At 42.5% G+C, this 24,688-nt stretch overlaps 1 protein-coding gene across 1 annotated transcript in view; it reads left to right on the top strand.

The window, feature by feature from the left end:
• The window catches only part of LOC311488973 (metabotropic glycine receptor-like), a gene marked incomplete at its 5' end in the record, with an annotated part of 67,036 nt that overhangs the window by 16,324 nt on the left and 26,024 nt on the right, over positions 1 to 24,688 (top strand). Inside the window, 3 exons of the mRNA XM_084545849.1 lie at positions 9,987 to 10,089; positions 17,568 to 17,779; positions 19,925 to 19,993. Coding sequence (XP_084401975.1) covers positions 9,987 to 10,089; positions 17,568 to 17,779; positions 19,925 to 19,993 — 384 coding nt within the window. The remainder of the gene's footprint in view (positions 1 to 9,986; positions 10,090 to 17,567; positions 17,780 to 19,924; positions 19,994 to 24,688) is intronic.

A 24,688-nucleotide genomic window follows, 5' to 3' on the forward strand; every position in this document is an offset into this window, starting at 1 on the left:
AGCTACACCTCCTCTTCTCCCTGGCTTTCTCTCCTCCACACATTCTCCGTTCACGTGGCTCCTCATGTCCTCCCAACATTTCTCTCCATCACTCCTTCCTCATCTCTCTTCTACTCTCTTTTCCCCCCTCTTTTTTAACACCTTACTCCTCACCTGTGTTTCCATTTTCTTGAAGGAAATTGACTGGGCCAGAAATCATCCTTCCCTCTGTCAACACACCGTCCTCTTCTCTATTCATGTTTTAATAGTGTGAACTGGTCATGGAGTCCCTCCGTTCCGTAGAATTAATCACCTGGACACGTGTGACCCCTCTCTAGCCCGGTTCCAGCAGAATCCGCCAGTAAGGGGTGAAATAAGGGACGTGAATGTAAATATTTGTTTCTGCCCCAGTGTGAGTATTTTGGCATCCTTATCGAGTCTGGCACATTGCGGAGATAGATAGAGGATTTAAGCTTCACAAGTCTTACAGTCAGAGGAAATGCAAAATGCAAAGAAAGGGATATAGCTGAGTACGAACCCGCAACAGCGTATGCAAATGTTAGCAGCGAAGAATATTCAGGTTTAAAAAGTCTGCCGAGTTCCGGGTTTGCCGTAATGTATTTGTCAGGAAAGCAGACTGTTACAGGTCTGTTTTACCTGCCTTATCTCTAACGGGGAAGAATGTGGGACTTTGGGAGCAGAGGAGACAAAAAATAACCTATTATTCTCTGCCTTTTCCTGTTTCACTCTCTTTTTTTCTGTTTTGTTCTGCCAGAGGCTTGCCATCCCCCCTCAGGGGAGGGTGAAGCTCTACAGGAAAAGCAAAGCTGAAATGTTTAAGGACACACTGTAGCTCACGTACACCCCATTAGATTTTTTATTTACGGTATTTATTTTTTTTCCGGCAGAGCTTTACATAAAAAAACAAACAACAAGATAAATATTCCCTCATTTTAATATATCGCGCTTTACCGCGGCGCAAAGCTACGTTTAATTCTTTACTCAGAAACATTTCTTTCTTCACAAGGCTTCAGGGAATATACATAACAAATCATGAATTCACTCACATGGATGGCACCATATCATCAAAGAATATTGCCATTTTGAATAGTTCCATACACCTCAGTGACGGCAAGACTGAGGGCTTTCTTTCCAGATGCACCCACTCATGCAAATCATGCGTACCAATGCATCGTGTTTGGCTTGAAAGCATCCAGGGTGCGCTTTATGTTCCGTGGAAGCACTAAATCCAGATTATGGACTACATAATTTGATAATCTGTTTCCAGATGTTTACACTGTTATCATCTGTGCAGTACATGGGGAAGAGGCATGGTGATGGGAGCCCACTCACACCCCGTCTCATATATGGATTTCAAAAAGAAACAGCAGTAATGAAATGACAGTACGGTGCGATGGCATTTTATGTGTGACATTAAAATGAAGACAACTGAAAAAGTAATTCCGTTCATTTAACAGATCGAAATGATTTTACCCATTATAGGCAGTATGATGATGTCGTCACAAATGTGTCCACTTAGACTTGAAACCCTGGGCTGGAGAGCGGGGACAAGACATTGGACAATAAAGGGTAGGAAATGTCCACTGGAAACGGTGCTTTGAAGATGCGTTACAAGTGACGGGTAGGATGCAGGGTTTTTGCACTTTCTTCCGTAATCCTCTTTGTCCGCGGAGGGTGCCATCATAAGCCGCTTGCACTCCTCCTTATGCTTGGCAGCATGGTGCTTCCCCCCAGGTTAGGTTCATCCTGGCTGCATCTTCTGTCGCATTCTTGTGCCAGGTCATTTTTGGTCTGCCAAGTGTTTAGTTTTATTTTTTTATTTTTTTTGCCTGCAACCTCAATGAGGTGCGAACTCAATTTATTACACGTCGTGTAACCATCTCAGTCGTGATAATGAGCAGGAAATGCAACATAGGCTTTACTAACGAACACTGAACGATGTGTTAGCCCTGTTTGTTCTCACTGTACGATGGACGTTTCACTTTGAGGCTTCAATACCTTGGATTTTACATGTTTCGGAGTTGAAAAAAGCTTTCCTTGCTGATAATGCTGCCTAATAAAACTTACATATTCCTCTGGATTATGGCAGTAATAATGTGAATAAACTAAGTTGGTCAGCTAACTTGCTTTGGAGTGTGTTTGAACCCAGAACCTTCAAACACACTCTATTTAAAGCTATTTAAATCCTGTTTTTTTAGCAGACCATCTTATTTTTGACAATATTTCTAATTGTTTTAACAAGGCGTTTGGGTAGCCCATGCTGATGCACTGCACTACAGCATATTATGATAAGTTCATCACATTTCTTTGATCTTTAATTCGGCTGATGACGCACATCTTGAAGTGAGGAGGGATAGCGCATAGGACGGAGAAGAGGATGAGAGATGACAGCAGAGAGGGGCAGTCGTCAGGGAGGATCCATCTTCCACAGAGAGACACCATTCACTCTCTAATCTCGCGCCTGCAGCTCAGCGGCTGCCACGGCGAAACGCAAGAGCCTGTCAAGTCGGCAGCAGCGGATGGATCTTAATTGAGTGAGGGCCCCCACCCTCCCCACTGGTCGCGTCCACGTGGGGAGCTGGAGACCACCCGCCCAGATGTCTGTGTGGGAAAACTGACGCTTCATTTAATAAGTGTTAAAACGCCAAGTGAGACTTGCATTTCCTGAGGCTGCACGACCAATCAGTGGTAACGCTGTGAATATTTTACTCGCATAACTAACCTGAATATAAATCACAGGCAAAAATGTTGGAATTTACACAACTATCACTTCCTAATGGCCTATAAGGAAAGCATCACTCCAGTCACATCAGCCAGTCTGGTGACTCCACCCCTGGTCGTAGCACTGTAACCACGACAAGCCACCAGCCAATCAATACCTGACTATTTATATTGGTTTTTTCTTTCCTCTTAGATTGATGGAGACTTTCCAGACAGGCTTGAGTCCAAGGTCTCCTCTCATCAGACATCCAGTGTTTCAGTGGTTGGTAGTCTTGTGAAACAACAGCAGGCAGCTTCTCTACCCAGGGGACAGAGCGATTGTAATGCTTTTAGGGTTTAATGCTTTTAGTGTATTTATAGATCTCGGAGGACGCTGAGTGCTCCCTCCCTCTCCCTCTCTCTCTCTCTTTCTCTTTCTCTCTCTGCCTCTTCTTGTCTCTCGCCAACTCCCATCTTGGTGTCGTGTTCACAGCTTTTTATTTATTTATTTATTTTTAAATCACATTGCACAGCGAGACAACTGAAACAGGTACCACACGCTGCAGCCCAAACACGGGGAGCCTTTGTTGACGGTGTTAATTCATTTTCAGTTTTCAGCCAGTCGGAAGGACTTGTGTTCACTTGTGTATGAAGTATGTCTTACACCTTGTATCAAGTCCATCGGGTGATATTGTCCTGTGGTGCTCCTCTCTGGGTTGGGCTACAACTTGACATTTTACTGTAATACTGCAGTATTTGTGTTGTTTAAATATTAATTCCCCAAACTTCTTCAAGGCAAAACTCTCCCTAAAATACCTTAACAGCTAGGTCTAATATGTAGTGTGTATTTCTTTCTGCACACAGTCATTTGCAATCAGTTCAGGCATGTCTTTTCATCTAGGTGACTGGCTCTATTTATATTCTGATGCAGGTGCAGTGCAATGCTCAGGTTTTTCCGTACCTTTGAATCACCTCCCACATCGGCAATTTGTTCAGTGATTCAAATAGGTTTGGTGTTGCAGTCACCGAAACACTCAAGTGAAGACGCCACCTATAAAGGCTTCCTAAATGGGGACATCGTCTTCATTGCTAACTGCCTTTTAAGCTTAATCTACAAAAAAAAACTGACAAGCATGAATGAGACTGACACATTACTGAACAGGTAAGACATTATTGTTACATGCAAGTGATTAGTTTGGGGAAAAAACACAACAAATATCTTGACACATTTGTCAGAGAATTTCAGACTCCAAAGACCTGCAGGTCTCAGGTAGAACATACTCCTTACAATAGACCCTTCATAATGTGTCAGGCTTTTCCAGAACACTTTCTGTGATTGGCAGTGCAACCTTGAACACTGCAGACAAAGTGTTCCACGAAAAAAAAGGGGGGGATTAAAAGCCCCCCTACTGCATCCAAAGTAAGAGGCAATTATAAAGTACTTTCTCACTTGGAGCCTGCAGCCTGATGAAGGTGATCCATCACACTGAGACGCGTCAAACGACCGTTTCATAGCCTTTTCATAGTGGCTGAGGAAAAACGAGGCTGGCCTTGGCACTGTTAAAGTCCCTGCATTCGTGTGTGTTGCTGCCTCGGCGCATGCAATTTTCCGCTAAAAGCAGCACTCGCGGTGGAGGACATGTGGAGCGCTGTGCGGTTCTGCTCGGTGCCATTAATCTAGTTTTGATGGTCCGTGTCAGTCTCCTCTGTGACATGCTTGTTTTCTGTGTTATACTCATGCCGGCTGTGTTCGGACTAGTTCAGAGTGATGTGTGGGCGCAGGTTGCAGGTAGCTCGGTAAAAAAAAAAACATTTGTTTCTGTGCACTTTACATGTGCATTGTAACTTTACATTGATTTATAAAATGTACTTACTCCTCTCATACAAGGCCAAACATGTGCAGGTGTTGGTTTTACACCCGTACCTACTGTGCACCTGGGAACCTGAAACTGCCTCTGCTGTGATAGCACACACAGGATTAATAAATGCAGCTGTTTGGATGCACGGAGCACAATAAAGCCCTAAAATAATCATCATATTTCATCCTTACCCCCCTCAGTGTCCCTGGGCATGTCATATTTAATGAGCCTCTACTTCCTTTGGCGTAAGCTGAAAGTAAGTTTATAACAAATGCTCCATCCATCCATCCATCCATCCATCCACCCATCCATCCATCCATCCGACTTGGACTCCTCCTGCTTCCAGGGTCCTCAGGGAGTCCTCACCTCCTCCAGTCACAGAGAGATAGAAACATCCTGGCTGAGACCCTGATTAATTTGGTTTCAGAGGTATCAGAAAGAAAAACAAATGCTTTTAATAGTGCCCCTTCCTGTGTATGGTGGACTAATTTCCCAGGTATGCTCATCTCCTGGGAGAGAAGACACACTAATAAACACACACACACCATTAAATGAACCTGCTGCTCGCTCTGGCTCAGTTTGTTGTTTAATTCTTGCTGGGTCTCCATTCATGGTGTGTATGCTAATTGCGATTCAACAAAAGAGGGAGCTTGCATGCAAAGGGCATGTTTAGAGAAAACATCCCAGAGTAATACTGTTGAAGGGGTTAGTCACTCAAAGCAACGGCACTAAATGACGGAAATTGTTTAAACATTTGAAATTAGAAACCCCACACCATGAAGGATGAATCACTGGCCCACAGGACGGTGGCATTTACCGGCTTGACTGTGAGAAACACCTAGTACAGTGTGTGTTTGTGTGTGCTTTTTAAGCACTGAGTGCTGTCCACAGTTTTCATTTTGCTCTTAATTATTCATGGTTTCAGGAGGAGGAAGAAGTCACCATATGCGATATGAGAATTTACTGAATTCGCATAGATATATACAGTGGGGAGAATGAGGGTGCACTCACTGTTGGTAAGTTTGGTTTTTATTAAAATGGTGCATCTCAGCTGAAATGTGAATGCAGCACAGACCAAAAACTTTCATACTGTACTTGGCTCAAAGCACAAAATACTCATAAGTTTGGCCCAGGCATCAGAACTGCCATCTCCTTGCAGCATGCCTTTATTCCTGAGAGCGACAGAGTAATTCCTGGCATTTTGTTGAATCTTTTATACATTTATTAATCTTTCTGTGTGTTGAGCTGGTAAAAACACCACCACAGATCCAATAAGCTCAGTGCACCTCATTGTTTTGGAAGTCGTCTTACAAAATATACGTCTTCAAATGACCTTATCCATACGCCTTTCGTTTTATTTGAAGATGCCAGTATGAACACTAAGCAAAGTAGGACTTATCTGCTTTGGTTGTGACCAAATGAATCGTTCTCTGATTCGGTCTTGACCAAACTGAAAGTGCTGACACACTGAGGGACACCCTTATCCACTGCAGACCTATTTTTGGATTTCAGGTGCACTAGTGTCATGACACTAAGGATGACAATTGTAACCGGTTGCTTGGTAACTTCAACTTTTGAGTCGAGACTGAAATATCTCAAGAAGAAAAATATAAGATATGGAAGTGCCATGAAATGTTTTGCAGACATACGTGGTTCATGAAGAATCAGTAGTGATAATTACCAATGCTAACATGCTAAACAAGGATCGTCAAGTTAACCTTGACACTTGTAGCGTTCTTTGCATGTAGATGTCAATTTAGCTCAACTGTGGCCAAGCACAGCCTCGAATATTCAGATATGTATCCATGCAAAGCTTTACACTTCAATGATAAGAGAGCAAATGAAAATAAGGAGGCAAAAATGTTGGAAAACAAAATCCCACAGACATGATGTACATCGCGCTTTAGTGACACTTTCATTTTCTCTCCTGTTTTGTCAGTTTTTCACCAGTGAACCCAAAATAGCTTTAAGTGTCCCCCATCTGACACAGCTCACATTTCCAAGCAGCAAACTTCTATCAATCACTCATGTTTTTCCAGATAGTGAATATATGGAAGCAGCATAACTCCCCAGGCCTCCTTGTCTTCACTGGTTAAACACAGGAGCAATGATTTGTGTGTTTATCCTGTCAGCCACTTGCTCCTCAGTTCAGACATGCATACCCTCTGCAGCCCATCCCTCCTGCTCGCTGCTTCCAAGTTTGGAGATCTGGGGGCTGTTTGTCAGCTTTGAAAAACAACTGATCTGAGCAGAAGTTCAGCGGGACGCTTTGGCATGCTGAGCTCTTCTACTTAAAAAAAAAAAAAAAAAAAAAAGGAGTGGAGAAAATAAATATTTTCCAAAATGGCATGTTGTTAAAGTACCTTGAAATAACACACTTATCTCTTGCACTCTAAATTTATGTGCCTTTTAAGCAGAAACAAACAGTTCAGAAAAGCGTGGCTCTGCGTGAAATTGCAGCAATTTCCAAATAGCTTATTATTTTTACACATGACATCCCGCCCCAGGTAGACGTGGAAATTGGGTAAATCTGATGAGGCATGAACATTTTGTGGTCAGTATAAGTTTGCTAAGGTTTTTTTCTGTTGCAGCAGAGCAGTGAGTGTTTCTGTCGACACACTCTAATCAATGCGTGATTCCCAAAAAGTGTCTGTCCCATATTTAATGAAATACTTGTGTGAATTCGGCTATATTTATCTGCTTTCATGCTGAGCTGAAAAGATCCATATCATTAAGGTCTGTGTGCCGGTTCTGCCTTCAAATGTGCATTGGGTTTACTGTGTTCATTAAAATGTACAAACTGAGCATCAGAATGAAGAAGAAAGGTGATTTAAGAGCCTTTGAATATGACATGGTCGTTGGTGCTGGACAGACTGTCTTGAGTATTTCCAAAAAAAAAAAAACTCTACTTTTTTCACGCTCAACCATCTCTAGGGTTTACAGAGAATGGTGTGAAAAAGAAAAAATATCCTGTGAGCAGCAGCTCTCTGAGCTGATGGAAAGGCAACAGTAACTCAAATACCCACGTGTTACAACTCGGGTATGTATGTAACACAGTAAACCTTTGAAGACTGGCTACGGCATCAGAAGGTCACACCAGGTGTCACCACTGTCAGCTAAGAACAGGAAAGTGAGGCTACAGTTTATAAGGGATTACCAAAATCAAGCCATAGAAAATAGGAAAAAACATTGCCTGATCTGATGAGTCTTGAGTTCTGGCAGCAGCATTTGGTTAGTAGGGTCAGAATGTGGGCCCCTTAGTACCAACTGAGTATTGTTGATGACCATGTCCATCTCTTTATGACCACAGTGGACCCATGGCTGTTTCCACCAGGATGATGACCAAGTCACAAAGCTAAAATCATCTCAACCTGGTTTCTTGAACATGGCAGTCAGTTCACTGTAGCTCCACAGTCACCAGATCTCAATCTAATAGACAACCTATCATGGACGTGCAGCTGACAAACACTCAAAGAAATGTTTCATTCACTTTGCTGAATCTATGCCACAAAGAATTAAGGCAGTTCTGACAAAAGGGAGTCCAAACCAGTAGTGTACCTAACAAAGTGGCCAGTTCTATAATAGGTCTGAAGAAAATGTTAATTCTCCCAATTTCATTATGCCATTGCACTGCATTTTCTAGTTCCATTTGAAGGCAGCACAAGTAGGGCCAGAGTCAGAGGGCAGTTAGCTAGACACTGTAAGCAAGGGCAACAAAAGTTGCCTAGCTCTGTCTGGAGTTGCAAGATAAGCCTTTGAAGAAGCTTAATATAGAACATTAATCTAAGATAAGGTGTTAGTGTTTTTTAAATGTCAGAGAATTAGGCTAGCTGATTCCACCTGCTGTCGGTTTTCATGCTAGGCTAAGCTAATCGCAAACGTCAACTCTCAGCAAGAAACCAGATAAGCATAGTGTCTAAAATGTTCCTTGAGCGTTGAATGATATTAGAATAATAAAAATACTGTATCAGTGACTGACACTGATTCCTGCGTTATAAATACACTCTTGCTGTGCTCCACGGCAGCAGTCCCAGAGGAAGTACACTGTTTTTACGAAGCACGCAATGCAATGCACTATTTATCAACGATCATGTGAAATTTATTGCAGCTTTATTTAGTCCAGCTATGTGCATTCACTCGAGTGTACAGCATCCATACTGGTACCTGTGTGTCACTGGCTGTGTGTGTATGTGTGTGAGTTTTCAGCTCCAGATGGTCTGCAAGCCAAAGTAGCTCCCACAGTTATCAATTCAAGCTGGAATTATGCAGGCGCGCTTAAATTCTGCAAACAACCCTTAATTCTTAATTTAGATATTAATTAGTTTCCTTGTTACTTGGCAAAGCCCAGTGATTTCCCTCGACACGAGGCATGTTCATAACTGGGGCGTCTGCTGCTCCGCGCTGCAACGGAGCATGTAGGAGGCTCAATAACATGGCCGAAACAAGTTTATTTACTGAGACCCAACACTGCAGCGGAGCGTCATTATCAGGAGGCAGCGAAAACACATACAGCGGGAGCAACTTTATTTGATTGCAAACTGCTGTCTAATATTCACATTCTGTGTTTGTTTTTTATTTCAGAATCTAAAGATTTTTTTTATTATTATTATTGTAGCCTGTGCGCAGTCTTCTGCACTACACATTTTATAGCCTTCTCCGTGGTACTAATCCTGCTGTCAGGTGCCGTGACTCATCCAGGTCCTAACAATGTTAAATATTTGGAATCTCCAAAACATTATAGTTCATATTTTCATAAGAGTCTTGCTGGCGTGAATTGTGGAGACAGAATCGCTGAAAATATCTGTGTATACAGCATACGACGAGGACGATCGCAAAATCACAAGTCAGGTTTTTGTCTCGCACCAATTTGACTTTGTATCCATTAAGTTTTTAATTTCTCGCCTGCTTGTCATACAGTTAACGATACCATTTTATAATATGGAACCAGTGAATTTGAAAAATGATTCAGTTAAGGATTAAATGTCTGTTGATGAAGTCATCCACTGACTAATCAGTATAATACTAATTTGCATTATCATGATGTAGGCCTATTTTTGTTCAGCTAACTTAAAGCAGTCCTTCTAAACAAGATTAAACAGTGTTAAGAAAAGGCTATTATCTGTTTTTATTTCTGACAGATTTTGTTGTTGCTGTGTGTGTACTTCATTCTGATGCTGACATCCAAAATACCAGATACATCATTTTACTCCCACTCGCTTTTGGATTCAAGAAGCACAAACAGATCGGAGCTGGCTGAGTGACCATCGTCCTCCTCCTCCGTCCTTTTGTTTTTGTTTTATATTTTCATCATTACGTCCTCAGCTTCTCACATTTGCGCCCTCATGCAACTATGTACTCCTGTAATATTCTTGTTGACAGTTTTATTGATCTTCACCTGCCTGTCTGTCTCTGTCCTTTCTCTTCCAGTGCACGCCCATTGTCGGCCATGGATTTGTGTTGGACAAGTACAAGTGCCAGTGCAGGAGAGGATTTTACCACCCGAGCCGAGTGGTGCTCAATGGCTTTAAAAGTAGGTTACAAATCCCTCTGTAATATGAAAATGCACATTGCAGCGAGCTGTCAGATCAAAACTTTGAATCTTTGAAAAGCAAGCTTTTGGGATTTATGGAAAAAAAAGAGGGAAAACAGCCTCTTTTTTTCCAGCTGACAGCCACACATTTCATTTGAACTCCTTGTTACAGCTTTGAATGGGTATCCCGGGGCTTGTGAGGTTATGAAACATCAACTGCCGTCAAAGGATTGTGACTGTTCTCATTGTAGAAATGTCTACTACGTTTCTATTCTGAGCTCCAGTGGAAGCCACAGGTGCCGTTTCAATCACAGACCTGTTGGACTCGATGCTACCAATGAAGGCGGAGAGCATGTCTCACTGGAATAAATTAACAACCATTTGCGAGCTCCCAACTATAGTTACTGTTGCTGCTGTTTTTCTGTTCTCACACACTTTCTGACGTCCAAATTCTTTCTGAAACAGCACGTTGCTAACTTTTGCTGACAGCTGAGCATTTTATGTCTATGTCTCACACATAGATAGCCACATGCAGTACGCAATGATACTAAAACATTATGTTTAAAGTTATGATGGTGCTGCTGTCTGTTGTTGTGCAGTGTCTTTTTGTAAGTGCATTGTCTCCCAAGTGTTATATACTGTCTGTATTGTGCTGTTTGTCTTTGCACTGTCTCTCATCTTTGCACTGTGTCACTGTCTGTTTATACTGTCTGCATAAGCTTGCACACACCCACTTTATGCTCAGTCCCTTGTGTTGTAGTTAGTCCTGCCTCTTCATGTAACTCCATGGCCTTGGAGGAACACTGTCTCGGTTATGTGTCAGGCAAGAACGTGGACTGTATTTAAGGTCCGTCCGATCTTAAATACATTGGTTTGCTTATGAAAACATTCTTGAAGAAGCCTTTTTGAAGTCCGAGTTAGTGGCTGCAGCCATCTCCATCTTGGCAGTTCCTGATTCCACCTACCTCCCGGCTAATTCATAAATAGTCATAGTGGTGGAGCATGAGTTGAGCTGAGGCGGGCGGCTGACCAGTGACACTCAAGGCAACCATACCATTAATTATACAAAACTTTAAGCCCTGATATAATTTAAACGGGGGGAAGAAACATTTAGACCTAAAAAAAAAAAAAAAAAAAGCTGTACAGTCATCATGAATTGGAAAACTAGCTACAGAGAACAAAAGTGTTTTGAACCAGGCTGTAAACATGTATATTTCTGCTATGAAGTTGGGAATTTTAGCAATCTAACATATCATATGAATGATGGAAAGATAAGGCACAACATTATGACCACTGACAGGAGAAGTGAATAACATTGACCATTTTGTGACAATTCAATGTTCTTCTGTGAAACTTTTGGACCTGGCATTCATGTGGATGTTACTTAGCCATGTACCACCGACAGCACAAGGTGTTGACCTGGCCTCCAAATTCACTAGATCCCCAACTGATCAAGTACCTGTGGGATGATCCACAGAGGCCCCTCCCCTCAACCCATAGGACCCAAAGGCCCCCACTAACAACATTCTGTTGCCAGACACCGCAGGACACCCTCAGAAGGACCATATCCATTCTCTGATGAGTCACAACTGTTTTGGAGGCGCAGGCGGTCACAATGTTATGCCTGATCAGTGTATGTTGCTGTTGAAAATATTTTGACAGGTAACATGATTCAACTTTAATGTTCTCAATTTGTATGCTCATAGGAGGAAGAGATATTGAATCAAAAGCGAGTTCTCCTCATTCAACACACTTTAACTCCATTGTGTGCTAGAATGCAATTTAAACCTCCTCGAACCAAACAAAGTGCAGACCAGAGCTGCTTATGGAATGAGAAATATTTTAAAGTAAAATGCAACCCCAATTAATACTGAAGTGAGCTAATAACATGCCTCTAGCTCTTGGGAATGACTCACTGCTGTTGACAGTAAGCTAGTTAGCCAGGCATGTTAATGCTTGTAGCTTATGTTGCACTAGAATTTAATTTGGGGCGGGCTTTATGCAGTGATGGATACAAGAGTGTCATGGTCATACACGTCATCTGAGCACCACTAATTTGAATTTGTTTACAACAACGTGGCTCTGATTGGTTGTAGGACTATCAGTTACGTGCAGAACAATTTTTTCTCTGTATCAGTTTAAACACATTCCATAATGAAATCCCAATGGAGCGTTACCAGACTCATAATCTGATAATAATTAGTTCTGTCTATGTCAGGCTAGTGTCTTGGTTATGTAGGAGCAAGAAAGGACACCACCACCCCAACTCATTACATTCTTAATATTGCTTTTAGTCTCACGCACATCTCTTCAATATGTGGAGAAATCCAAAGCATTAAAAGGCTACAGTGTCACAGAGCTCGGCTTTAGAACTTTTCTCCACTGATGTTCTGCTTTTCACCTTTGCGGCTTTCAAGTGTATCCTCAACTTTTAGCCCCCTGATCGTGCCTTGGATTTGAATGTCTGTGTTCTGACACCTTGACTGAAAGCGCTGCAGTGTCCTCGGGCAGAAAGCCTGGCCCTGATGAGCAGGATAATCAGGCAACTGCGGTGGTTCTCATCCCCGACTCCAACAATGCAGCACCCCAGGGGGGCTTATATGCTGAGCCGGAGCTTTATTATAATGCAGTGTGATGAGGCCGCTAGTCAAAAGGCTCAGTCTGTGAAGAGACTCATCTTACAAACTCCATTCAGGCCACCTCATTAAAAGTCACAGTGGCTCAGATTGGGTAGCGGTTTCTTGCAGCCTTGATTTCCCCTTGTGGAACCTTGGTTTTATTCCACGTTCAGCCCCCAAAACACAGACTGGGTCTTGCATTGTTTCCTAGCAACAGGCCAAACAGCATATATCATATTTGAGGGGGGAAAAAAAACACATCAAACAAATCCAAAGAAAGAGTGAGGTCTGTAGTAGCTTTAAGCAGGGCAGGTAGAACTGAGGATGGGGTGCAGCTGTGCATATAAGAACCCTAAACAGAACAAAGCAGCGCAGCTATAAAGAGCTGTAATCACTGGTTACTGAAGTACACTTATCTCTTCTATCATAAAGTCTCCCGAGGATCACGGCCATTAGTTTAATGAGCTGGAAGTGTGTGCGTGATAGCTGACCCCAAATAGAAAGGTGTGGCATCACTGCTATCACTACCCCACATGAGCTGTGTGAAAGTGAGTCGAGAAGCTCAGTGGGGTATCCTCTTTCCTGTTATCATTTCATTGTGACCATAATTTGATCATAAATGAGACATCAAACGGACGGTGTGAGGTAATACAAATACACTGTTCAGATAAGCGCTGATAACGTACTACGAACAGATACTACTTCTTTTTTTTTTTTCTTTTTTTTTTCCTGTGACTTTAGCCTCCCTCCCATTTGTCCTTGGACTCACACAGTCTGCTATAAATGAGTTAGAACTCAGTCAGTTTCTGGATATTGGGTTTTAGTTATGGATTTTTTTTTTTTGTCATCTGGCCTAGTTCGTGCGGTTTGGTTCCTGTTTTCCCTTGAAAGTATCACTTTCCTGTTTTCACCTGCGTCCTGTTACCTCTGCCTTCCTTTGTGTATTTAGTCTGTGTGTTCTCCCTCTCTGTTTGTCAGCTTGTCTCTGTAAGTCCTCCCTTGTGTTCCTTGCCAGTGTTCCTGGTTTGTGCTTTTAGTTTTTTGGGTCTTTGTTTCCTGCCTGGGTTTTGCTCCCTATGGTTTTGCCTTTTTGAGTTTCTTGCATTCATCTGTTCGATGTGTTTTGGGGCTTTTGTTGTGTTTATCAGCTTTTTATTGATGCTCATTTTTTTTGTTGTTTACCGGGCTGCCATGTCCGGTATTTGGACCCTTCTTCTGTTTGAAATTAAACTTCTATTACAATCAGAGTAATCAGAGAAGGAGTCAAAATGCAAAAAGGTCAACACATAAACCTACCCAAGTCTCATCCTCACTATCTTTTCTGTGTGATGAAGCTTGACTGACGCCTTAAGCCGATGGATCGCCTTATATGAGCCGAGATCTGTTCTAGGTTTCTTCCGGTTCAAGGGGATTTTTTCTTGCCACCATCGCCTTAGAGCCCAGGGCTTACTTTGGGGGTTTTGGGCTTGGAAATCTGAAAAGAGTTTGAGACAGTTTGGACTGTTATTGAAGTGATTCAGTTGAACTGAATTGAACGCACCGCACCGCAGGTGGCTTGACTTCAAACTGGAGCGACATGATTTGAAACTAAGGGACTCAAGTTAGGGGGTGCCTCAAAAGAGCATGCAGAATGAGTCATGGAGTTTTTCAGACTTTTCTCGAACTATGTCAAAAAATTTTGTTTTCACAAGCAAACCAATTTTATTTTTGTCGGCCTTTTAGAATGGCCCAATGCATTTGTCTTCTTAGTTTTTGTTAACTACAGACACTGTTAAAATAACGTATTGTTTTTGTGGCAGTGAAATGTACGTAGATCTGCCATCAACCAAAGAAAATCTTGACTAACCGATAACAGTTGAAGACACCTTCAACTTATGTGTTAGTCTGCATGTTGTTTTTAGATGAATTAGTTGGATGCATTGCATTCTATCTGTTAACGTTATATCACCATCATTTGATCCTAATTATTTTATACTAAATTGATAAAGGCTCACAGTCTGCTAGTGTGAACATGCCCACATTTTGGATATGTTCTGACTAAACCATAAAAGCTGGCCTTCAGTTTTTGGATGATGCACCATGTTGCTGTGACATGGAAACTCCTGTTAGCAAAGTTTAGGTGACTATGCTCATCCTTTTTAATAAAGTGAAGCCTCACAGTTGATGTCTCAGACATGGTGTCATTATCTGCAACTGCTTATCCTCTAGAGAGGGTCTCGGGGGGCCGGAGCCTATCCCAGCTGTCACTGGGCGGTGGGCGGGGTGCTCCCTGGAGATGTCGCCAGTCTATCACTAGGACTAACACAGAAAGACAAACAACCACTCACACCTACGGCCAATTTAAAATCACCAATGAACCTAACGAGCATGTCTTTGGACGGTGGGAGGAAGCCACCTGCAAACTCTGCTCAGAAGGCTCCAGATATGTGTGAGGCGTCAGTGCTAACCACTGGAAATGTCCCCACTTGTTTGGGCAAATTCAAAGCTGTGAAAACATGAGGTCATGATCAGTTGATCAGATGAGATGGCATCATCCAACCACATGACCAGTCGACCTGGACACAACGGCCCCAGATATACAAGTACGTATGAGGAGTAGAAATGGCAGAAAACACTTTATTGCTAAAAACTAAGCATATTAGAAAATGTTAGAGAAAGACAGTTTTCACCATGATATCCATGATGGATTTCAATATGGATACTAACATAGATAATAACATCTTGGTATTAATTGAGTCACATTGTGGATCCGTGAACACCACAGACGATAGGCAGACAGTGATTTGGTTGTCACAGTCACCTCCACCTTATTTGCTAAACCCTCCGGCTCACTGGGTAAATAAAACCGCTTCATGTGATTTCTCACACCAGTGACTGCATGATTGTTGGACTGACTCATTGATTTGTCTATAAACTAACCCGTCGATCCATGCTTAACTCGTTTAACTGTTGTCCCACTCCTTTCAGGCCAATCATGCTGCGCCGAAGCACTGTGCCGCTCCAGCAGAGTGAGCTCTGGGACTTACAGAAGAATTACGCGCTTATTTTTTTCTAGAGGATCTTCATAGAGTCTGTGTGGTGGAAATTGAGGATTTAAACTACAGATTGACTCCAAATCCCATTACAGCGCCGCGTGGAAAAAAGAATTATATTTTTGGCATCGTCTGTCGTGTCTTTACACAGAGTTCATTAAATTCAGGAGTCAAAGGAAGCGGTCATACTAAATGTGTGTCAAGTGTGCCGTGTGCTGGTGTAACAACAGATTTGCAGACCAGAGAGTGATAAAGAGAGCTGTGTCACAGTATCATGTCGTCCTCTCCCTCATTATTCCCTTGGAGGCTTAATTAAAGGCTGTATTCTTGTAATTATCTCTGTGAGGCTTTTTTGATTTATTGGACTGATGATTTCTTCTCCATCAAACTGATTAACTGAGCATTTAATAAGAAGCCGGTGTGACAGCTAAACGCAAACTGATTGCAGGGATCATGTGAGAAAACACGGGATTAAATAAGACATACACTATATTACCAAAAGTATTCGCTCACCCATTCAAATGATCAGAATCAGGTGTTCTAATCACTTGGCCTGGCCCCAGGTGTATAAATTCAAGCACTCAGGCATGCAGACTGTGAAACAAGACATTTGTGAAAGAATGGGCCGCTCTCAGGAGCTCAGTGAATTCCAGCGTGGAACTGTCATAGGATGCCACTTGTGCAACAAATCCAGTCGTGAAATTTCCTCGCTCCTAAATATTCCACAGTCAACTGTCAGCTCTATTATAACAAAATGGAAGCGTTTGGGAAAAACAGCAACTCAGCCACGAAGTGGTAGGCCACGTAAAGTGACGGAGAGGGGTCAGCGGATGCTGAAGCGCATAGTGCAAAGAGGTCGCCGACTTTCTGCACAGTCAATTGCTACAGAGCTACAAACTTCATGTGACCTTCAGATTAGCCCAAGTACAGTACGCAGAGAGCTTCATGGAATGGGTTTCCATGGCCGAGCAGCTGCAGCCAAGCCACACATCACCAAGTGCAATGCAAGGCGTCGGATGCAATGGTGTAAAGCACGCCGCCACTGGCCTCTAGAGCAGTGGAGATGCGTTCTCTGGAGTGATGAATCACGCTTTTCCATCTGGCAATCTGATGGACGAGTCTGGGTTTGGAGGTTGCCAGGAGAACGGTACATTTCAGATTGCATTGTGCCAACTGTGAAATTTGGTGGAGGAGGAATTATGGTATGGGGTTGTTTTTCAGGAGCTGGGCTTGGCCCCTTAGTTCCAGTGAAAGGAACATTGAATGCTTCAGGATACCAAAACATTTTGGACAATTCCATGCTCCCAACCTTGTGGGAACAGTTTGGAGCGGGCCCCTTCCTCTTCCAACATGACTGTGCACCAGTGCACAAAGCAAGGTCCATAAAGACGTGGATGACAGAGTCTGGTGTGGATGAACTTGACTGGCCTGCACAGAGTCCTGACCTGAACCCGATAGAACACCTTTGGGATGAATTAGAGCGGAGACTGAGAGCCAGGCCTTCTCGACCAACATCAGTGTGTGACCTCACCAATGCGCTTTTGGAAGAATGGTCAAAAATTCCTATAAACACTCTCCTCAACCTTGTGGACAGTCTTCCCAGAAGAGTTGAAGCTGTAATAGCTGCAAAAGGTGGACCGACATCATATTGAATTCTATGAGTTAGGAATGGGATGGCACTTCAGTTCATAGAATGAGTAAAGGCAGGTGAGCGAATACTTTTGGTAATATAGTGTATGTTCCGAAAGCAGATATGAAAATTGTGCTTTTTGTCATCATGAACGTTCATATATCTGATAACACGTGTAACGTGCCTTCACATCCTCAGGTAAGGAGCTGGGCCCTCACAGAGACGAGGCCTCCGACATGTCCAGCAAGTGCCTGCCGTGCCGTGAGGGCTGTCCCTACTGCCGGGACGACACACCCTGCCTGGTGCAGGAGGACGGCGCTCTGCGGCTCGCTGCGGCCTCCTTCCAGGGTCTGTGCATGGTGTTGGACCTGGCGAGCATGGTGGTGGTCTACCACTTAAGGAGAAACAAGGTGAGAAAGACAGGAGCCACCATGAGGAGAGCGACTTTCTTATTAGTCTGGTGGGTTAGAGTTAGGGTTAGTTTGAAAACTGGACATCTACTGGATGGAGAAGGTCTAGATTTTCAAAGGTCTGTCTGTTATTCTGAAGCAATTGTGGGGTAATGTGACTGCAGCGAAACAAAGATCTGATATTAAAATACACAATGGAATTGTAGGATCCAAGATTTTCTTTGGCTGACCCATACCAATGACTGAAAGCCAGGAATCCTAGGCCTGTCCTGATAAATCTATTTTTGCTTCCTAAAATTATTTACATACACTGCCTGGCCAAAAAAAAAGTCGCCATCTGGATTTAACTAAGCAAATAGTTAGGAGCCTCCTATTGGATAATTACTGCATTATCTTTCAACAAGTTATTTAACCCCAACTGATGCAATGAGTAGCTTCTCATTTCTTAAACAACCATGTCGAAAGACACATCCTGTGGTTGTGGAAAAGATGTTAGTCTGTTTGAAAAGGGTCAAATCATTGGCATTGGAAAACATTTAAGGAGATTGCAGAAACTATCACTTAAACGTTCGGTGAAATAAAATCGAAGAAAAACAACAGTAGAACTCAGGGCTATGCTTAATAGTGAAAGTAAGATCATTTCCACATGCACAATGTGAAGGGAACTCAAGGGATTGGGACTGAACAGCTGTGTAGCCTTAAGAAAACCACTAATCAGTGAGGCTAACCAGAAATAAGGCTTCAATTTGCTAGGAAGCATAAAGATTGGACTCTGGAGCAATGGAAGAAGGTCATGTGGTCTGATGAGTCCAGATTTACCCTGTTCCAGAGTGGTTTAGGTTCAACAACATTATGTGACCAAAGAATGAGGTCAGCTGACTACCTGAATATACTGAATGAACAGGTTATTCCATCACGGGCATATTCCAAGATGACAATGCCAGGATTCATGGGGCTCAAATTGTGAAAGAGTGGTTCAGGTAGCATGAGACATAATTTTCACACATGGATTGGCCACCACAGAGTCCAGACCTTAACCCCATTGAGAATCTTTGGGATGTGCTGGAGAAGGCTTTGTGCAGTGGTCAGAGTCACCCATCATCAATACAAGATTGTGGTGAAAAATTAATGCAACACTGGATGGAAATAAATCTGGTGACACAGCAAATGCGTGCTATAATCAAAGCTAAAGGCAGTGTGTGTGACCTTTTATTTGGAGGCAACTTTTTTTATTTGGCCAGGAAGTGTATTATTTATCTGATTTATGTTAATCTATCAAGATTAACATAAATCAGTTTCAGTATGTAATTCAAGAAGAGCAGCAAATCTGTTAACTATTTAATGTTTGTTTGCTGCAATTCTCTTATTCTAAAAAGTCAAATATATTCCATTATGCTGAATCTGAGCCAAGAAAAAAAACGTTTTTTATACCTTCTAATTGTTTTATTGTCTCAGTACACATTGTGATAATTAACATGCGTGGTACATTTACAATCCCATTCGAATTCTCACAGCTTTACAACAACAGGTAATTACACCCAGCCCTCAGGCAGAGTTGGGTTAAATATTTCCTGGTGAGCTTTTTATAGACATGTGTGTTACTGCCTCAGAATCCCCCCTGCAATTCTTTAATTCACGAGAAATATCGCCGGAGGCTTTTGGATTTACATATAAGACAAAAAGAAAAGAAAAGAAAAGAAATAAAGGCACATATTGTACATTGAGCTCCTCTTTGTGGGTTTTCTTTTTGCTTTGAAAAAGGCAGTGATGTGTCATTTGCATTTGCCTGCAATGCCAGTGCAAGTCAGAGCAACCGCTCTTTATAACACCTTCGGAATAAACATAGATGTCTGTGCTGTTGCAACAGAATCTGCGAAATATATATATAAAAAAGGAGAAAACAAATACAAGAGAGAAAGCACTTGCTTTAATGGAAACAAAACCAGAACAAGCACTAAAACACATACTAACTGCAGCAGCAGCACAGATACTTTCAAATGCCCGTCAGGCTTGCAATCGCATCACGTACAGTATACCTGCTACATCTGATAACAACAGACAGATATTGTTCTCCCTCGGATTTCCAATCTCCCTGTCCCCATCATTGATTGGTTAATTTTCTTTTTTCTCTTTCCACATTGCCAGAGCATCCGTACATCTGGTCTCATTCTGCTGGAGGCCATCTTGTTTGGGGCTTTACTGCTCTACTTCCCAGTAAGTCTCCATTTCCGATCTTACGTAGCACCCACAAAACACTCACCACACTCATCTACTGCAGATTTTGCTTCTTTCACACTGGAGTTCTCATCTCTAATAGTTCACTGTGTTACTGGTGGTTTAATAATACTACAGATTTCAGAGGGAAACAAACACAGCATGGACAGAGCAGACTCTGGTGTATCTGTTTACAGTCCAGCATCATTTTCATAAAGAAGTCCATCAATTGCTGCACTCTAGTATTCCACTTGTCATTGCTCAGTCAGAAAAAAAGGCCTCATGTAACCACTTGAGTCAACACAGACTGGTCTGATTGAGAGGGGTGCTCTGGTGTTGGACTTAATCCATTATTTCTGTCCATGTTTGACCCATGTGGGGTAAACATCAGGTGCCATGGCAAGTTTCCAGGGGGAACCGAAACATGGCGGTAGCAAAAAAAAGACAAAATCAAACCAAGAAACAGTGTGGGCAGCTCTGTTGAAAACGTGGGTCTGTCTTGGTCTGTTCATAATCTTCTGACAGGGTCAGGGTTGTTTGGTCTTGTCAATAAGGTTGAGGAAAGTATTTCTTCTCGTTATATTTCTGGCAGATTCAGTGCTCAGCTCGAAAAACCACTGTGCACTTGCCAAACACATACACATATCAGATCATTACATTAGGCGTCCATGAGTTGGAATCTCTGATCAGAACGATGACAGTCAGGTTAAAGAAATATGGTCCATGTAAATGTAGCAGATGATCGTAATGACATATTTAATGGATAACTGCAATAAGCACTAACCTCAAAACATACACCGATCAACATGAAAACCACTGGCAGACCAGGCACCCCCACCCCATAGCAATGACCCTCCTTGATGGCAGCAGCCATCCCCAGCAGGATCCTGACACAGGCACGCACACAAATAGTTTAGGAACAACTCAAAGAACATGAAAAACAGCACAAGGTGTTGACCTGGCCTCAAGTATCTGTGGGATGATCCACAGCTTAAAATCAGGCTGTTACAACTTTTGCTACATCAGTGCATTTTTTTCTTGTTGATCCTTTTCCAGATAATTTCTTACTTCATCTGAAAAGCCACTCTGGAGTAAAGGCATCGCTAGCCTGACATAGCCAGACTCAGTTCTTATCAGAAAATGAATCAGCTAACACAACATGTGGATTTCATCTTGGGGCGCGCGTCTCAACCAGTACGCAGAAAAAAACACCTCTGCATGTAACTGAATAGTCCTACAAGCAATCAAAGCTATTTAGTTGTAAACAAATTGAGCTCCATGTCGCTCAGATGACATAGATGACTACCCTGCTGTCCTTCACATAGGCTGTATGGGTCCATCACCGCATAAAGCCTGTCTTAACGGTGTGATTGGACCAAGAGATCATTGCTTGAGCATAATCAGTTCCCACTGAGGAGTTCCAGACCAGCTTTCTGCCACAAAAGAAATATGTGTGTGGAAGTTTATCTGGCTTCCAGACTATAATGTTGCTTTAACGTGCATTGTCAGTCATAGTGCTGCAATAGGTTTGCAACAATTAAAAAACAGACCTGGATAGACGGTCCTGACATGAAGTGGGTGTGAATGTTCGATTGCAGGTTACAGAAAGTTGAAACGTTCTGACACAGATGGAAGTGATCAAGTCAAGATTTTTCCTTTTGTTAATGTAGTACATTACAATGTAAATAAGCCAATGAATCGTGCCTGCTTCTTCAGCGATTACAGACGATAAGGGATAGTCAGACATCACAGTTTTTGTAAAGGTACAGCATGACTGTGTCTTATCATGCCAGTCTTTGTGTTGTGTGTGTGTGTGTGTGTGTGTGAGCGTGTCCACGTGGGCGTGCACCAGTGTGCATTGTATATGTGTGTATTAACACTTGTGCTCACAGCCCACAATGCACCTGGAGTGCCGCGTCAGAAGCCCATCTTTAGAAGGGAAACAGATGGAAGAAACCTGCTCGCCAGTTAACGGAGAGATCTGGTGTAGCCGGGGAATATACTCTCTTCAAATACTTGCACAGACTGCCAACAGCGAGCCGCGGCTCTAGTGAGACATAAAGCTCGGTCGCTGGATGGTAGCCATTGTTATGCAGGAAGAAAACAAAATCTGCTGAGAAGAAAGAGCTTCAGAGCGCTTGGCTGACTCTTGGGATAAAGGTTTTGTTCTTGTTCTTAAGTTATCAGGGTGTTACCATAAGCTCGATATTTGCACCACAATGGAAAACCTGATATTGGTTTTGTTGCAGCAGATGAAAGGCTGCAGGTATTGTCTCCTTGACTACATTGTGCTTGACTTTATATCCGTCCATCCATCCATCCATCCACCCTCCTCCCAGTTTACCCCAAGGATACCTCCAGTGCCCTGAATAGCTCCCCCCAAAATATCCTACCACTCGCTGGTGTTCACACACACTTGGATACACTCGAGGGTCTCCTTCTCCCTTTGTGCCATTGTTTGTCAATCTTTATTTGAATTTCTTTGCACCTTTCCTGTTCCCTGCCCCCACTTCCCTCCTTTCATTACCTCCTCTGCATGTTCTCTATCTGTCTCACCTTTGTGTCTGTCTCATTCCCAGCAACCTTAGCATTTGTTTCTTCTTCTTCTTCTTTCTTTTGCTGCCACCCCAAGCCTGCTCGGCTGCAACTGCTCCGCTCTGGCGCTCAATGAATTTTTAAACAGTCCATCAAGTTCTAGCACAACTTGTTTTAAAAATACTTCTGCTGATTAATTGATGGCGGAGTCATGGGAGGTTGGACGCAAACCAGGAGGGCCACCTTCTCTTCTGGGCGACGTAAAAATGTGTTTTTTTTTTTTTTTGTTGCAGTCCCCTGCGACTGTGGGGTAGCGCTGCAGAAAAGGTGTGATGCTGTTTGTGTCTGCCCGTTTCTGTGTGTGTTTGCATGTAGGCTGAACGGTGGATTGTGAGCGTGATTAGGTGGGTTTACTGCTCCACGTTTTCCTTTGATCCATGCACAAACCTGCGTGCATGGATTTGCATTCGTGGGCTTATGTACAGTATGTGGGTGTCTGAGGCAGTGTGGCCTACTTTTACCTCTTATTTGCTGTGTTGCTTTATTGTTCCAGTCTATCGTGTAGAGATGGAAAAACGGATTTTTCCTCAGGAGGTGAGGGGAAAAGTGTGGTAGGAAGGATGCTAATCCTGAACACAGATGTTTAGGATTGCATTGTACCTTCCTCTGGAGGAGGTTGAACAATTATGTTTAAGACACGCAACTCTAACAAACTGCAGGGCAGGAAAACACAGTTGCATGCAGCATCCGCTCTGCACACTAAACGGTGTTATATTTGTTTTAGCCTGACTTTCTTTTATTTCTGCGACAACTCAGAACAGACTGGATGCTAACTCACTGGTACCTCTGTAGGCAGTGGTGTTAAGAGACAGGAAGGTAAGGGGGATCGAGGTTAGCACACAAACTTCAAAAGACAACTATAATTTCTTCCAATTCTGTGTACAATGATAATCAGTCAACTATTTTTAATTTAAACTAAAAATGTGATGTTTCTTTAATGGTTTGATATTTATGTTGTTCTCTAGCTGTGTCTGTTCCTTTCAGTTTGATTTCTTTGTGTTTTCGTCTGCTCCGATTTAGAGCTATAATACGCCAGGGGGATCCAGTCTTCATGAAAAGCTAATCAGTGTTTGATAAAAGCACATATTTGTCAATAATGTATTATTCTCAGTGGTTGATGTGCTGAAAAAGCTATATAGAACACAGTGTAGAAATAGTCTTAGTATTGGCTTGAAAGTAAACTTAGTACCAAAAATACCACAATTAAAGCAACAACTGTGCACAGTGACCAATTTCAGATGAATGCGTTTTCTATCATTCAGTATATTATATACACTGATCAGCCATAACATTAAAACCACTGACAGGTGAAGTGCATAACATTGACCATCTTGTGACAATTCAACATTCTGCTGGGAAACTTGACCTGGCATTCATGTGGATGTTACTTAGACATGTACCACCCATCTAGACCAGACCAGGCACCTCCACCCCATAGCAATGACACTCTTTGATGGCAGCAGCCATCCCCAGCAGGATGCAGCCTGACACGGACACACACAAAAACAGTTTAGGAACAACTCAAAAAAACGTGATGAACAGCACAAGGTGTTGACCTGGCCTCCAAATTCACTAGATCCCAAACTGATCAAGTATCTGTGGGATGATCTACAGAGGCCCCTCCCCTCAACCCATAGGACCCAAAGGCCCCCACTAACAACATTCTGTTACCAGACACCACAGGACACCCTCAGAAGGACCATGTCCATTCTCTGATGAGTCACAACTGTTTTGGAGGCACAAGGGAGACTGAAACAATATTAGGAAGGTGGTCATAATGTTATGCCTGGCTGGTGTATATTATAATTACACTGCCACTTTAATGAGTCATCTGGTAATTGCTCCATATTCTATGACCAGCTTGTGAATTTCATCTTTGGGATCTATTAAGTGTTATCTTAAAACATTAAATCTTAATCTATTGGTCTTGTACTCAAGCATAGCGAACTTACGTGTTAATGTACCCTCACTCAGTATTCTTTTAAAAAGTAATATTTTAGTAAGGCGGATGTCATTTTGAAAACATATTTGTGTTGGAAATAGGCAGGGATTAATGTGGCCAAAAAACTGAATTCTCTCTTTTAAAACGTAAATGTCCAT

This window comes from Chelon labrosus, assembly GCF_963514085.1.
Source record: "Chelon labrosus genome assembly, chromosome: 6".
NCBI lineage: Eukaryota > Metazoa > Chordata > Actinopteri > Mugiliformes > Mugilidae > Chelon > Chelon labrosus.